Source organism: Lissotriton vulgaris, chromosome 12 (assembly GCF_964263255.1).
Source record: "Lissotriton vulgaris chromosome 12, aLisVul1.2, whole genome shotgun sequence".
Taxonomy (NCBI): Eukaryota; Metazoa; Chordata; class Amphibia; order Caudata; family Salamandridae; genus Lissotriton; species Lissotriton vulgaris.
In genome coordinates this window covers 413,324,918-413,341,733 of record NC_141700.1, presented here as the reverse complement: position 1 = coordinate 413,341,733, position 16,816 = coordinate 413,324,918, and the positions used below count along the sequence as shown (strand labels likewise).

At 45.7% G+C, this 16,816-nt stretch overlaps 1 protein-coding gene across 4 annotated transcripts in view; it reads left to right on the top strand.

Annotated features, from left to right (window-relative positions):
- The window catches only part of RPGRIP1L (RPGRIP1 like), a 1,159,147-nt gene that overhangs the window by 223,442 nt on the left and 918,889 nt on the right, over nt 1-16,816 (top strand). For all 4 annotated transcript variants that reach the window (XM_086945185.1, XM_086945184.1, XM_086945187.1 and 1 more), the window contains exon 4: nt 5,486-5,781. In XM_086945185.1, coding sequence (XP_086801311.1) covers nt 5,486-5,781 — 296 coding nt within the window. The remainder of the gene's footprint in view (nt 1-5,485; nt 5,782-16,816) is intronic.

The following is a 16,816-nucleotide window of genomic DNA, read 5'->3' as shown; positions in this document are numbered from 1 at the left end:
AGTCGAGTCTGCTGGTGACCAGGGCGTGAGTGACTGTCTTTCGGTGTTCGAGGGGGATCCATTTGAAGGTCTTACGAAGGAGGCGGAGGGTGTGGAAGCAGGAAGATGAGACAGAGTTGATCTGGCGGTCCATTTTGAGCTCGGAGTCCAGGATGATTCCCAGGTTGCGTGCGTGGTCTGTCGGGGTTGGCGGGTTTCTGAGGGCGGTGGGCCACCAGGTGTCGCTCCAGCCGTCGGGGTTTGGGCCCATGATGAGTACTTCTATTTTGTTGGTGTTTAGTTGTAGGCAGCTGTTTTTCATCCATTTGGCGACGGCTTCCATGCCTTCTCGAAAGTTGCGTCTGGCGGTGTTGGGCTCGTTGGATAGGGAGAGGATGAGCTGGGTGTCTTCTGCGTATCACACGATGTTGAGTCCGTAGGTTCTGACGATGGGGGCAGGTGGAGCCATGTAGACGTTGAAGAGCGTCGGGCTGAGGGAGGAGCCCTGGGGGACTCCGCAGGTGGTAGGTGTGGGGTCCGAGAGGAAAGGGGGGAGTCTGACCCGCTGCGTCCTGCCGGAGAGGAAGAAGCAGATCCAGTCGAGGGCCTTGTCCTGGATTCCTGCATCGTAGAGTGTGCGTATTAGGGTCCTGGCTCTGTTTGCATCAGTGTGGGGAGGTAGGCACTTTCTACCATATCATATGGGACTCCACTGTACCACCTGAACCCAGAAGGTGCCTTCTCAACATCTGAGAGGCGACAGACTTCAGTCGCAAAAATCAGGCCAGGGCGACACTAGGTGGCATGATCGCAAAGCATAATGTCGCGAAACACTGGGGAGCACAGCCTGCACCAACCCACACAGAATGGTTCAATGATATGGATTGAGCCATAGTAGCCGAGAAGGCAGTCTATATAAGCTGGGGATGTCCCAAGAAATGGGAACAAGTGTGGGGAGGATGGAATACCTATAGGGGAGGATTAAGCACCCCCCCCCCCCCTCTCAGGGCCCAACACTAACAGTGTTTTGAAAAATTTACCCGGTCGACCTTCAGTCAAGCAACAGGATTGAACAATGAGCAATGTAAAGCGCTGTTCTTATCTCAGCACCGATAATTGTCGAAATGTTGTCTATAATATATGTATTTTATTAACAACATGTGCTATTATTCAATAAAAAGAGTTTTAAAAAAAGTTTAAAGATATTATTAAAAAAATATATAATTCAAAACCGCTTTTGTAAACTATTGAGCTGACCTCACTATCTTGGTTTCCTCCAAACAATTACTTGACCAATATTGTTCTGTAAGATAACTTGCTACCAAAATGTGAATAGGTCAGGTAGCCTAAATCCTGCTGTGCTCGAGGAACATCCATCACTGCTGGATTCATGAGAAATGTTTGTATTCAAAACGCTTGCAGAACTGCTACATGGAGATCAGTGTTTGACCACCCTGAGTAATCTCTTTTTCATTGCCATTTTCAGGTAGAAGTCACAATGTTCTTAGTTCCTTCTTATTCTGAGGTTGGGTTTAACCTTGCAACTCTGTTCTACTGCATGTATAAATCAGACAGAATTAAATATTGGGAAAGGACTCTACTAAACTGCCTGTGATTGATTTGGTAGCGTATTGTATTCTTAAAGTGGTAGTAGTCATTTTTATTCTTACTACATCTTTAATGTGGGGCCCCATTTCCATCTTTGTTATTTCAAGTTAAATTGCAATATTATGGTGACGTTCAGTGAGATATACGTTACTATCACTAATTTGTTTTTTTTATGACTATGGTTAGGTTTACATATATTTTATTGAGTAACTGCACAATAAAGGAAACCCATCCTGCTCAGTCACAATTAATTTGTTCCATGTTCAATCAAGATTGTATGCCTGTGGCATATCAACTCCAGCGTTAAAGTTTACAGAGCCCCATCCACAAGTAGAAAAAGAAGGGGAACCTAAGGGGCCATGAGGGAAAGTGAGTCAAAAAAGAAAGAACATGTCACAAAGCATAATAGAAAGGAAGAGAACAGACTTTCCTCAATTTCACCAAATACAGGAAGGTGAAATTAAACTAACTAGAAATTTCAAAGCGTATTGTCAACCTGGTGGACCCACAATGATCTAGGTAAAGTTCTTCTCCACATCTGGACTTCAGGAAATCTCGGGCAGCTTGGATCTGGGTAAACATGAGTCTTATCGCCTTCCACCACATGAAGCCCACTTGGAAACCAAATAGATGCACTGATCTTAATTGACAAACCTCTTTTTAATCCCTTTTGGGTTCTCCTTTCTCCCCTGGGCTGTTATGTTCATATGCTGGAAATTAATATGTTTACAGTTACTAATGTGGAATTTCTCCTTTGGGGCGCTTCATAAGTATTGAGCGCTTACCATCATCAATGAACCTTAGACCAGAGTTTCTTATTGGAAATGCATACCACCTTCCAAATCTCTAGCCAGTATGATAGTTTCCCCACCAGCCTGTAGGATGTAGGTGGTGGTTTTGGTTTCGAAAAACAATAAAAAGATGTAAACCACTAATCTCTTGCTGTCACCTAGCAGGACATTCTTTCCATGACACATAGGAGCAAGGTTCCTTGTCCTTACGTTTTGGAGTAGATGGAATACCCAGGGTGCCTTAGATGTATTTTCTAGGATCTCGGTCTTATTTTTAAGGTATATAGTGGCAGCCACAGCCCATTCTTTGTGAGTCTTGCCACTCGGGTTTCCGCAGCAGACTCCGCACTGCTACTTTTTAGTTCCTAGGTAATCATGCAGTACATGATGGCTAGCATAGATGTGATCTGGAGTTGAGAGTAGCCTTTTTCAAATGATCCTGCCAACGAAGAGTAGGTGAGTAATGAGCCCGTAGTCGATAAAGTCATAAGGGTCTAATATACATTTCTTTAGGAGTGAGAGGATCTGGTCTCTAGAGACCTTCTGGGGTGCTGTCTTGAGAGAGAGAGGCGTTAAGCTTTCCCAGAGAGAGTTTTGATGAAGGACAAGGGTGAGATATCCTCTTCATATGAAGTGGGTTTGAGGGAGTTGATTATGTCAGATAAAGAAAGTTGTGGGAGACCGGGCTTTGAAAGATAACCATTGTGGCATTCTAATAGAAAGGGATAGCATAAGAGGAGACTCCGGTGGTTTTGTTGATGTGTTGTTGAATCTTTTCTAGTTTTTCACTTAATAAAAGGTTGATGACATTGCTCTTGTCCTCGAAGTGTTGTATGGGTGGGCTTGGCAGGGGCTTGATATAGGGCCTGATTGCCTTGAAAGGTATTCTGCTTTCGTTGGTGGTTTCATTGATGGGGTTGGTATATTACTTTGCTTTTGCTTATAAGATGAATGATATGCCTGTTGTTGAATCTAAAGTACCAAGGTCCTGAAGGTTTTGACTCGCACTTTGTGTGTTTTTGTTGTGGTGTGGACATTTACATAGTTTTCCAAAGAAGCTTTTAAAGTGGTTTAGAATGTTGGCATCAGATCTGGATTTGGTAGAGCGAGAGATGAGTTTGTACCTCAGTTTGTCATGGTAAAGTCTTTGATGGATCGCTGGGTTTGTTCTTCTCTTTTGGGTTGACCGCTGTTACAGGATTAACGGGATGTCGAGGTGTTCGGTCTAGTCCAGGAGTATGGATGGTTTGCATTGGATTTCTGGTGTTGTTAAAAAGACGAGGCTGAAGATGTGGCCTTTGAAGTCTTATTGACTGGGTGACTTGCTGTACCACATTGAGTGTATTGGTGAGGCTGCATCTTGCTTTTTTTGGTCTTGCAATGTCTGGAAGGTGAAGTCACCTAGGAAACGTGAAGGAGGCATTCATCTTTACTCAGGAATTCACAAACTGGGCGATGGAAGGAAACCCATTTGGTTGGTTACCAATACGGGAAGAAAGCATTCTACATAAGCTAAGCTACTACAAGCATTGGCCCTATGGTTACACCTACGTCTTCATAAACCAGATCAGCTTTTGATGGTATGGCTGTACTCATTTTCTTCAGAACCATTTGCCTCTATCTCACTTCAGTGCTGTTTCTGATTGCGGCCTTGTGTAGGATGCAGATTCGAATGTCCGCAGGATTCTGTGGTGGCTTGAATCTTTATTCTGTTCACCTTCCTGAATGTGCAGGATGCGGCGATCTGGTGTCAATAATGCCCCAATAGTTTTTTTTTAATTGATTGCCAACATCTTAGTTTGTCGTCTGCTACAGACGACTCGAAAAACAGGAATTTCCTATATGTTGCGTTTTTACTTTCCGTTTATTGATCGATTCAGCCAATGAGCGAATGCATTTTTTCAGTCCATTTTCGTCTTAGCCATGACTGTGCACATCTCTTTTCAATCATCAGATAAACGTAATCTCACTATACCAAGCATTTTCTGTAATTCGTGCTCTTTGAAGATATGTCACACATATTATTCCGTGACATTACAAAGCTTTTAAGTTTTTTGTGGTTAGACTTTTCTCCTTTTCCTTCAGCTTTTGACAGCTATCACGCTCAAAATCAAGCAAACCTCTTGAAATAAATGAAGTGTGTCTTTATTTTCCTTCTGCTGACAGGGCTGCTGCACAAATAAATTCAGTGTAAACCAGATACAGCTTTTGAAGATGTGCGACTAATTTTGTAAGGTCTTGAACTTGTCTTGCTCTTCAAAGCCACCTTTTTATCTCGGTGCTCCCAAGTTTTTTCCATTTACTCGTAGGCATTTCTTACACATTACCTCACATTCACAAACACTGAAACCCTATTTTTTTTGCCGGTTGTTGTGGAGGACCAAAATAAAAAAAATATATGAACAAAGGTAGTTTTAGTTTAAAAAGATGCGATGGAAATGCGTAAATAATATAAATGTATATGATTAATAAACAGCACGTTACCATGAATCGATTTTTGTAGACGAAATATATTTTTGTATTGCTTTTAGCATTATATGCATTATTTTAAACCTACAAGAAAAATGTACCCATTTATAGGGCTTAACATTTAAATTAATTTTGTTTTTAATTCTAGGAAAAGCGAAACCTTTTATTGGAGTAAACATTAAACTCGACATTTAGTCTATGAGAAAAGGTACAGATGGCCATGTATTCACTGTTGCAATACGGTGGATTTATTGGATAATTCCAAGCTTTATTCGTAACTGGCCATATTTTACTTCTTGAACTGTACTTGACAGCACGAAGTGTTTTATATAGACTCATGTGTTAAAATGATGTTACTGGAGCACATGGAGTAAATATGTGCCTTCTCTTTACTAACCCTAAATGATAAGCCTTAGGAAACTGTTATTTGTCAGTGTTATAAACCAGATTGCTGCCCAGTGGTTTCAATTATCTTCAAAGGGTTCTTCACAGGCAGTAATAGTTATATCAAAACCTAAAATTTATTATTCAGGTTCTGCACTGGAGTCTTCACAGTGATTATGTCCCTTTCAACAGAAGGCTTTTTTAATGCTGACTTTTCACATTCCTTTTCATCTTTTTTTATTATGTTCCCCTAGAATGGCCACCAAGTTAATACGCCTTGTTAAAGACAAGAAGAGCGAGCAGGCCGGCAGCGACCCCAAGCGGCCATCACGGAACGTAGAGCTGGAAGAAATGATTGAGCAGCAACAAGAGAAAATCCGTGAACTTGAGAAGCAAAACGAAACTCTCCAAAATCGATTAATTTCTACCAAACAGCAGCTCCAGGTCCAGGGTAGCAGAAACACACCGTACGATCACGTGCAGTCTCGGATAAACTCAGGTGTCCGAAAAGTTACTGAGAATGTCGTGATGCAGGAGAGCATGCGCAAAGGTATACATAAGACGTCACTGTTTATACATGTTTTGTAATTAACTTTACGGGGCAGGGACTATTTTTGGTTTGTTGCGGAGGTACTCCTTGAGGTTTTGAATTTGGGATATTGTCAATGCATTTTACGAGGCTTGGGTTCAGCTCTGGAAATATTAGCACAATTTCCCGCACACTGCTGTGTGTAAATAATGAAAGATACCCTTGTTGCGCACCAGGCGACGGTTATCCACACACTATGCTCATCCCAATGTGGCGGAGGAATAGGACTCCTCAGTAAATCACTAACAACAACTACTACACTGTGACCAAACCCCACCCTTAACGTATCTCCTAACCCAGAGGTTTTCAAACTTTTTTACTCTGAGCCCCCCCTAAGCAAAATGTTTTGAGGTCGGGCCCCCCTCCAAAACTTTATGGCAAGGGTTGGGGGAGCGGGAGGGACTGCGTGCAGGGAGCGGGGCTTATGAGATGATTTCAGGAATACTTTTTCTATAGCTTATGAACCACACCAAATATGAGACTTATAAAACAGCAAATGCATCAAACAAAAACAGATATACCAAACAAACTGCTCCCCATAATTGGGCTGTTGTTAGCCCCTCACACTCTTTGACCCCAATGCAACTATACTTGCTGCACTAATGATAACTGCAGTCCTGAGTAGCAGGCTACCTCCTTTGCCTCTTTTACCTCTTCCCCACCATGATGGATCATCACCTCTGTCCTATGCTTGAAAGGACAATACGCTCGGATGCCCCTTTTTTTAAAGGTAGACAGTCATTATTGTGATGCAGTGGGCCCCCAAATTCCTGGGCCCAAGTCCTTCTGCATCTACTCCTTTATGATAACCAGCAGTGGCCACTTACACACTTGTCAGCAGTACCAGCTTCACTAATGTTCCTTTAAAATAAAAAACCTTAATTGTCCCCTTCTTTGTGGTATCTCTCTAGCGGTCTCTGGCCATTTGTAAACATTTGCATAGAGTGCTCACTATTCTGGGCCTTCTCTTTGACAATATCTATGAATCTCGATCCTTTCCTCTGTCTCCTAAACCATTTCTGTGAGGCCCCAAGGATCGAGAGGATTAGGGCTCTGCATCTGAATACACCCTTACTGGCCTTCTACCAGCCACCCCATGGACTCAGCTTTCACACAAAAAGCTTCCCCTGAATGGTTAATACTGATTTTGACATGCCTGTGCCTGAAATTGAAGTGGGTGGTGGTACTGCAGAAAGTTAAAAACGAAACCGGCCTTCTTACAAGCCATTAATTGATTGAGTCACTTAAAGCCGGGGCCACTGGAATTATGAGTTTCTGCAGCAGCAGCGCTTTCTACATAATTATCAGTTTACCGCATTTGCTACATAATCTCCAGATTTCAATGACAAAAAACTTGATTCTAGCTCAAACGGAACAAAAGTTACTTAAAGCGTGACAACATGTTCTGGAGCAGTGGAAGGCCCTTTGCAAAGACTGGTAATCTTGTAGTTGCCTACTGCTGTATTTGGGTGTTAAACTGGTACTAATGAGGTGAAATATTTCCCTTGACAGCGTTACCGTGAGTTAAAATGACAAAATATTGAAGTAATGCTAACTACAAAATGTGGCGCATTGTGCCGCATAATTTACCTTTTCTTGCTGGATAATTTAGTCAAACCTGCCGCATAATTGTGTTCTCTTCTGCTGAATAATTCCAGTGGATCTGCTTAAAGCTTTATGGTGGCAAAGATCTATTCTTTTTAAGATGTAATGTAACAAAGTTATCAGCTGGGATCTGGAACAGTGGAGACACTTACAAAAATGTCTGCATTAGATACAGTTTGATTACTTACTACTAAAAAGTATATTTTGTAAGAACTTGTTTTATCTCAATCACTGCATCATTTTGCAGCAGTCTAGCTTAGAGTATGTAAATACTGTTTTAAAATAATGATTTACATATTCACAGTGCTTTCTGCCACAGGCTGGGATTTCTTAGCACTATAAACAGGGCCATTGGAATTATGCGGCAGGAAAATGCCAAATTATGCAGCATGGTTGACTAAATTCTGCAGCAAGCAAAGGCGAATTATGCTGCATATTTTGTGATAGAATTACTGCACTATTTTGCTATTTTTACACATGTTAACATTGTGCTGGCCTTTATTACCCCTCATAAGTACCATATTAACACCCGCATATAGCAATAAACAACAGAAAGGTGACCAGTCAACCTTTAGAAAGGGCCTTCCACTGTGAGGTAACATGTTTTGCTGCATTTTTTAATCTGCAAATTATGCAGCAGACGATGGATTATGCAGCAAATGCGGGAAAACCATAACTATGCGCTGTAAGTTCAGGGTGAGCGTGAAAGTGAAGGGTGAGAATGAGGACTGAGTTGTCTGAATGCAGGGTGAATTCCCAGACCCTTGACGTTAATCAGGATGTTATTGGCGGGGCGCAGGGTTTCAGATATAAGTTAAACTATTGCTATTCTGGAATTAATCAGGGAATCGAGGGTGAAGGAAATAAATAATGTGCTGATCCTGCAACAAACTTCCAGTCTTATGATTAGGGTTGCCAGCTCATTATTTTGATGTTGCAGACGGCACAAAAATAAATAGTCACCTAAAGCCCTATTTACAGCACTTATCTGTGCGTACTTCGAAAAGCAAATATAAAGTACTTTTAAATGTGTTCTAGGGCTGCCTGAATGATTCATGACTGAAAATAAAAGGAACAGACAGAAAGTCACATTGCAAATGAATACATACTTTTTTATTTAAGACCCTATTTAGTGTCAAAACACGGTCTTTGCAGGCTCTTTAAAATACATGGCTAGCATTTTTTCTATTGGCAACCCTTTTTTGTATTGCTTTTCATGAAATGCTTTTCACACTATAGCAGTATGTTTAAAATGCAAATGTAAGTACGGGGCCCAGGGGGTGCTAAAAAAGAAAAAAAAACTACACTTAGGTAACCAGTTTCCAAATGTATGAAAATGGTCTTTAAAGACCCGTGAAAAACTCGACTTTGCTGGAGTCTTAATAAGACTCCAGACACTGTCCAGCCGAGCCCCCAGCAGCACACCCACTGATCTCTGGCCCTGGAGCACTCTGAGACTTTCAGAGTAAATGAAGACAGCCTGGAAATGCAGCAAATAAACATTGCTGCACTTCCAGGCGTCTTCATTTACATGTGCTGGCAGAGGCCTTTGCGCCCCCCTGGGAACCCATCCACTCCCCCCCCAGGGGGTGCGCCCCACAGTTTGAAGAACTGTGCCCTAACCAATAGTGCATACCTTCTGATCTTTTATCGCCTTTCCAGTTACAAAGGCTCATTCTTTGACACGCTCAATGGCGTTTATTACCTCTTCCACCCTCTTATCTCTCTACCTGTCCTAATAGTTAGAGAGTTAACTTCAGTGAACAATTTAACAGGCTATGCTCTTCTCTGACCACTCTTTTATTAATACTCACGCTTCCCTGCCCCATGTACTAGCAAATCCCTTCAACCCTAGTTTCATCTTCGATACGTTATATCACCACTGTCCCATAAACGCTACACCTTCAGACCTAATGCACGTGATTGCAAATGTCACCTTGTTTTAAAACCAATTACTATAACCCATCCTTTCAAGAAAATATAAAACCAGTCCCATTACTGTGTATGTTGACCAGGCCAATAGTAACCTGGCCTCACTCATAAAGGCTGCTTACTGTACCTTTTTTAAGAACTCAATCCTGTAAGCGTTCAGTTCTCACTGGGCGCTCTCTCATTATCTCGAGTTCTCCCTGCCCTGAACCATATGTCTAAAGACTGCAAACGGATGGGGTATCCGTTTGCAGTCTTTAGACATATGCGTTTGGTAAGTGGAGGAAGACCCGTGCCCCTGACCACTTGGCAGGCTATAAGTAGGACCTCCCAGTTTCACATTGGCCCTTCACCCTACAAAATACACTTCTCTCATCTACTCACAATACCCAGCCTGGATCATATGTTCTCATCTCTTCTCCTAGTCGCCACCTTCTGCTTGATCATTACTCAGATATAATCGCTAATCAAGTGATGCTCACTGGACCTTGATCCCTCTTCCAAACGCCTTAAATTTCCTTCTCTCACTTCCCCAAGCTCTTATCATTTTCACCTACTACCCCTGTCCATCTAATCCCCATATTGACATCCTCAAATCTGTTCTATGCTCCTTCAGCCCCCAAATTACCATCTTTCTCTCCTGGTTGGAGGGATCTGGCTCTCACCGCTTTGGTTCTCTAATGATACCTCTCTATTCAGTCGCATCCTTCTCACTTTCTTCTTTACTTCCAAATTCTAAACTGCTTGTGTTCTGCCTGTGCTAAAAAAGACTTATTGCCACAGTTAGCATTTATTTTACCAAAAATATTTGAACAACTTGTATTGAGCCAGTTTATTTGTTGCCTCTTGTGGTGTAACCTACTTAATCTTGCCACAGTCTGGCTTGTAAACCTTAATTCTACAGAAACGACTCCTTCTCGCATGCCTGTCTTTATTGCTTGTGTGCATCATAACGGCCTGTACGTATCCTGCTCACCCTGTCTTTGGTGGTCAACACTGTTGGCCACCCAGCACTGTGCATAACACTTGCCTCAGTGAACATCACAAGCAACACTAGACTGATTCTTCTACTGCTTTGGTGATGACCGCTCCGTTTCTACCACCTGGGGAGCCTCCTCCGTAAACCTCTACCTATTGCCATCAATCAATCAATCATTCAAAGTACTTGTAAAGCGCGCTACTTACCTGTGAGGGTCTCAAGGCGCTGAGGGAAGGGGGTGCCTCTACTGCTCGAAGGTCTTGAGGAGTCTTCTGAAGGCGAGCAGGTCCTGGGTCTGCCGTAGGTGGGTAGGGAGGGTGTTCCAGGTCTTGGCGGCGAGGTAGGAGAAGGATCTGCCGCCGGAGGTTGTTCGTTGGATGCGGGGGACAGCAGCGAGGGCGAGTCTGGCGGAGCGGAGCTGGCGGGTGGGGGTGTAGAAGCTGAGTCTGCTGTTAAGGTAGGCTGGTCCGGCGTTGTGGAGTGCTTTGTGTGCGTGGGTGAGGTGCTTGAAGGTGATCCTCTTGTTGACGGGGAGCCTGTGTAGGTCTCTCAGGTGGGGGGTGATGTGGCGGGGGACGTTGACGATCAGTCGGGCGGAGGCGTTTTGGATGCGTTGTAGTCGTCGTAGGTGTTTGTCTGGGATTCCTGCGTAGAGTGCGTTGCCGTAGTCCAGTCTGCTGCTGACGAGGGCCTGTGTCACCGTTCTTCTTGTTTCGGTCAGAATCCACTTGTAGATCCTGCGGAGCATGCGGAGGTTGTTGTAGCAGGAGGAGGAGACGGCGCCGACCTGTTTAGACATGGAGAGAAAGGAGTCTAGGATGAATCCCAGGTTGCGTGCATGATCGGTGGGTGTCGGTTCTGTTCCCAGTGTGGTCGGCCACCAGGAGTCGTCCCAGGCTGAGGGGGTGGGTCCGAGGATGAGTACCTCCGTCTTGTCAGAGTTCAGCTTCAGACGGCTGTTCCTCATCCAGTCAGCGACGGCCTTCATTCCCTCATGGAGGTTGGTTTTGGCGGTGTGCGGGTCCTTGGTGAGGGAGAGGATGAGCTGGGTGTCGTCGGCGTAGGAGATGATGTTGAGGTGGTGCTGGCGGGCCACTTGTGCGAGGGGGGCCATGTAGACATTGAACAGCGTCGGACTGAGGGATGAGCCCTGGGGGACGCCGCAGATAATGTCGGTGGCCTCGGACGGAAGGGCGGGAGGCGGACGCTCTGGGTTCTGTCGGAGAGGAAGGACGTGGTCCAGTCAAGGGACTTCTCTTGGATTCCGGCTTCTAGGAGGCTTGTCTTTAGAGTGCGATGACGAAGGCAGCTGACAGGTCCAGGAGGATGAGGACTGATGTTTCGCCGTTGTCTAGTTGGCGCCTGATGTCGTCTGTGGCGACGATGAGGGCTGTCTCTGTGCTGTGGTTGCGTCTGAATCCGGACTGGGAAGGGTCTAAGATGTTGTTGTCTTCCAGGTGGCGGGCCAGTTGCATGTTGACGATTTTCTCGATGACCTTCGCCGGGAACGGAAGCAGGGAGATGGACCGGAAGTTCTTGAGGTCCTTGGGGTCCGCCATGACCTTCGCCGGGAACGGAAGCAGGGAGATGGACCGGAAGTTCTTGAGGTCCTTGGGGTCCGCCTTGGGCTTCTTGAGGAGGGCGTTGATTTTGGCGTGTTTCCAGCTTTCCGGGAATGTCGCTGTTTCAAAGGAGATCTTGATGACCTTCCGCATTTGGGGTGCGATGGCTGCGTCTGCTTTGTTGAATACGTGGTGTGGGCACGGGTCTGACGGAGATCCTGAGTGGATGGAGTTCATGACCTTGCGTGTCTCGTCGTCGTTGATGTTGGACCAGGGGGTCAGGCGGTTGGTCCTGGTGGTGTTCGCAGGGGAGGTGGGGTCTGGCGTAGTCGGGCGGTCATGGTGTTGAAGCTGTCATGGATGCCAGCGATTTTGCGGTGGAAGAAGATGGCTAGGGAGTCGCACAGTTCTTGTGAGGGCGGTATGTCGTTGGCGCTGGGGTTGGAGAGTTCCTTTACGATGCTGAAGAGCTCTTTGCTGTCGTGTTCGTTGTTGTCCAGGCGGTCTGTGAAGCAGGATCTCTTGGCTAATCTGATGAGGTGGTGATGTCTGCAGGTGGCGTCCCTGTGGGCTGTGTGGTTGTCCGGAGTGCGTTCGTGGAGCCATATCTTCTCCAGTTTCCGGCATGCGCGTTTGGATGCCTGCAGCTCGTCGGTGAACCAGGTGGCTCTCTTGCTTGCGTGGTTGTTGGAAGGTTTCTTGAGTGGGGCGAGGGTGTTGGCGCAGTTATCGATCCACTATCTGAGGTTGCGGGCTGCGATGTCTGGGTTGGTAGGGTCAGTGGGCGGGTTTTGGGCGAGGGTCGTGATCAGCTGGTCTTCAGTGACTTTGCTCCAGCAGCGGCGAGGTAGCTGTTGGGTGCGGTGGTGCGTGGTTGGTTTGTTGAAGGTGAAATGGATGCAGTGCTGGTCGGTCCAGTGGAGTTCGTTGGTGTCATTGAAGGCGACGTGGGTGCCTGTGGAGAAGATGGCGTCCAGCGTGTGGCCGGCGGCGTGGGTGGGTGCGGTGAAGAGTTGTCTGAGGCCGAGGTTGTCGATCAGGGTGGTGGAGTTGGAGGCGTTGTTGTTGTTCTCAAGTTGGAAATTCAGGTCCCAGAGGAGGATGTAGTCAGTGGAGGCGAGTGCGTGGGTGCTGGCGAGGTCGGCCATGGAGTCGCTGAATTGGGCTCGGGGTCCGGGTGGTCTGTCGCCTCAAGACTCCATCCTTCTTACTATATTCTAATGTCCTGGTGGATATAATCACTTTATTTGGCTTCGTTTATCACACCTACACTGACATCACTCAAGTCTTGTCTAGTTGTCCATTGACTTTAGTCCCCATATCTCTGATTTGGCCAACATCATTCGACCTATGGGTGTCTCTCCATTCACTCATGGTGAAATATTCTAAAATCAGTGTATTGTACTTCACCTCAAAAGCACTATATTCTCAACTTGACCCTGTCTTGTTTCCATCTGATGTTTAAATCACTTGCCCTCTGCCAGAACCATCCATGTATTACTTAACATTGACGTCTACTACTGCTACATATTGAGTTACCAGGTGTGGAATGTTAACACATCCACCACAGCATGTAGGAGAGTGGAATATTATCTGGTATGGCTGGGTAGGCTTACCATGTAATATTATCACAGTACCCTAAAGATGGGCCTTGGATTCACACTAACAAATTCTTAGCTCAGTCTGAGTAGAGTGGCAAAGAGCAGTCAGGCTTTACTAGAAAACATGTGCTAAACATTTCAGAGTACCAACACAGACCATAAGTAATTCACACGACTCAAGAGAAATCCAACACCAATTTATAACAATGGAGTGTATTTTTATCTTAAATTAGGAACCAAATGGACAGAATAGCATACATATAACTGAAGTTATAGATTTTTGAAGCAGTATTAAAACCAGTGCAGTAAAATACATAGACAAAATAACATTCCGGTCAGTGGCAAAAACCACAAGTAACAATTGGTCACTTGCAGGTCGGGTTACGTGGTTAAGGTCATGCGAGCTTGGTAGTTTGGGCTGGACTGTTCCCATGAGGCACAGGGTCAAGGCTGATTTGCATATAGCCAGTGTCGGACCTAGGGTGGTGTGGAGAGCAAAAAAACGATGGATTTAGGCCCAGATCTTTGTACTGGGGTGAATGTAAGACATTGTTCTGCATTCTGACCATCAACTGTGTTTTTTGCAATTTCCACCCGAGTGGGCTGGGTATGCTCAGACGTGAGTCCCAGGCTCTCCACATCACTGGAGTCAAGCTATCCAGGCTGAAGAAGGCTGATAGCCATAAACCGGTCCTTGGTTGCTTGATTCCGGTCTAGGAAAGACATGGCTTGGTAGTTCGGGCTGGACTGTTCCCATGAGGCACAGGGTCAAGGCTGATTTGCATATAGGCAGTGTCTGACCTAGGGTGGTGTGGAGAGCAAAAAAACGATGGATTTAGGCCCAGATCTTTGTACTGGGGTGAATGTAAGACATTGTTCTGCATTCTGTTCATCAACTGTGTTTTTTGCAATTTTCACCCCGAGTGGGCTGGGTATGCTCAGACGTGGGTCCCAGGCTCTCCACATCACTGGAGTCAAGCTATCCAGGCTGAAGAAGGCTGATAGCCAGAAACCGGTCCTTGGTTGCTTGATTCCGGTCTAGGAAAGACATGGCTTGGTAGTTCGGGCTGGACTGTTCCCATGAGGCACAGGGTCAAGGCTGATTTACATATAGCCAGTGTCTGACCTAGGGTGGTGTGGAGAGCAAAAAAATGATGGATTTAGGCCCAGATCTTTGTACTGGGGTGAATGTAAGACATTGTTCTGCATTCTGTCCATCAACTGTGTTTCATGTAAGCTCAAGGACCAAGCCACAACAATCAGGTCAGTTTTACCTAACCCTGGAGTCAGAGTGCAAAGTTGTTCTGGCTGTCCTTGGTGCTGAACAGGAGCCGCAGGTGGTGCTGTTTTTACTTTTTACGCAGTGCTGCTAAAAATAAAATACAAAATCACAACAGGTAGACAGCTGCTGGCATCGGATGATGGTTGCACAGTGTTCTCTGTAGATGCAGCATCGAGTGTTGGGATTGGTTATCGGATTAGTGACCAACAAGCCTTAGCAGCGGTAAGCACAGCAAAAAGCTTCTGGAACTTTACTGGGTCCGAAGGAGTAACATAGTGACCTGAAACTTCAAGCTAGGCAAGACTACAACTCCAACAGTACACTGGACCACCTAGATTTGGGCAATCCCTTGAAGGGCCTGGTGGCCAGCAAATTTTTTGATCCAGCGACTGTTTTTACCTGCATTTTCATTGGACTAGTGACACTAGTCCAGGGGAGACTCAGGGTGCTTCTGGCTTCCACAAAGGTCCCTCTCTTTAGGAGTGTCGAGTTTTAGCTAAGTATTTGGGTCGGTCACTCAGTTCCGAGTCTGTTGCCTCAGTGTCAAAGTATCCCTCTTTTGCTTTGTGCTGTGGCCAAAGTCCTGTTGTCTGCAACACGGTTCTCCTCTTGGTCCTTCTTTTAAGTAATGTGTTCATATTTGAGTTTCTGGTGTCAGGGGGGATCACTTGATCCTAGATTGAAGGGAGTTAGGGGTGGGGGAGCTAGTTGCCAATGAGAAGCTAGTCCTTGAAGCTAATCCGTCCCTGAGGTGACCACATCTGGTGCTGCAGGTCACATTTTCTACTTAGAATACACCATTTCTGCCATCCTAAAGATGCCAGAATTCTGTTTTAGGTGCACAGATCAGGCTGCCCACCTTAGAGGTTGTAAATTACAAAAAACAGTTTGATGGGCAGAATGTAGATCAATGTCTTACATTCACCCCAGTACAAGGATCTGGGCCTAAATCCATCGTTTTTTGCACTCCACACCACCCTGGGTTAGATAATGGCTTTATGCAAATCAGCTCTGACCCTGTGCCCCATGGGAACAGTCCAGTCCGAACTACACAGCCATATCTTTCCCAGACCGGAATCAAGCATCCGAGGACCGGACCGGTTTCGAGGTAACACCTCTCATCAGCCCGGCTAGCTTGACTCCAGTGGTGTGGAGGCTCTGGGACCCACGTCTGAGCTACCCCAGTACACTCAGTGAGAAAATTACAAAAAACAGTTTGATGGACAGAATGTAGATCAATGTCTTACATTCACCCCAGTACAAGGATCTGGGCCTAAATCCATCGTTTTTTGCACTCCACACCACCCTGGGTTAGGTAATGGCTTTATGCAAATCAGCTCTGACCCTGTGCCCCATGGGAACAGTCCAGTCCGAACTACACAGCCATATCTTTCCCAGACCGGAATCAAGCATCCGAGGACCGGACCGGTTTCGAGGTAACACCTCTCATCAGCCCGGCTAGCTTGACTCCAGTGGTGTGGAGGCTCTGGGACCCACGTCTGAGCTACCCCAGTACACTCAGGGAGAAAATTACAAAAAACAGTTTGATGGACAGAATGTAGATCAATGTCTTACATTCACCCCAGTACAAGGATCTGGGCCTAAATCCATCGTTTTTTTGCACTCCACACCACCCTGGGTTAGATAATGGCTTTATGCAAATCAGCTCTGACCCTGTGCCCCATGGGAACAGTCCAGTCCGAACTACACAGCCATATCTTTCCCAGACCGGAATCAAGCATCTGAGGACCGGACCGGTTTCGAGGTAACACCTCTCATCAGCCCGGCTAGCTTGACTCCAGTGGTGTGGAGGCTCTGGGACCCACGTCTGAGCTACCCCAGTACACTCAGGGAGAAAATTACAAAAAACAGTTTGATGGACAGAATGTAGATCAATGTCTTAAATTCACCCCAGTACAAGGATCTGGGCCTAAATCCATCGTTTTTTGCACTCCACACCACCCTGGGTTAGATAATGGGTGGTGTGGAGTGCAAAAAACGATGGATTTAGGCCCAGATCCTTGTACTGGGGTGAATG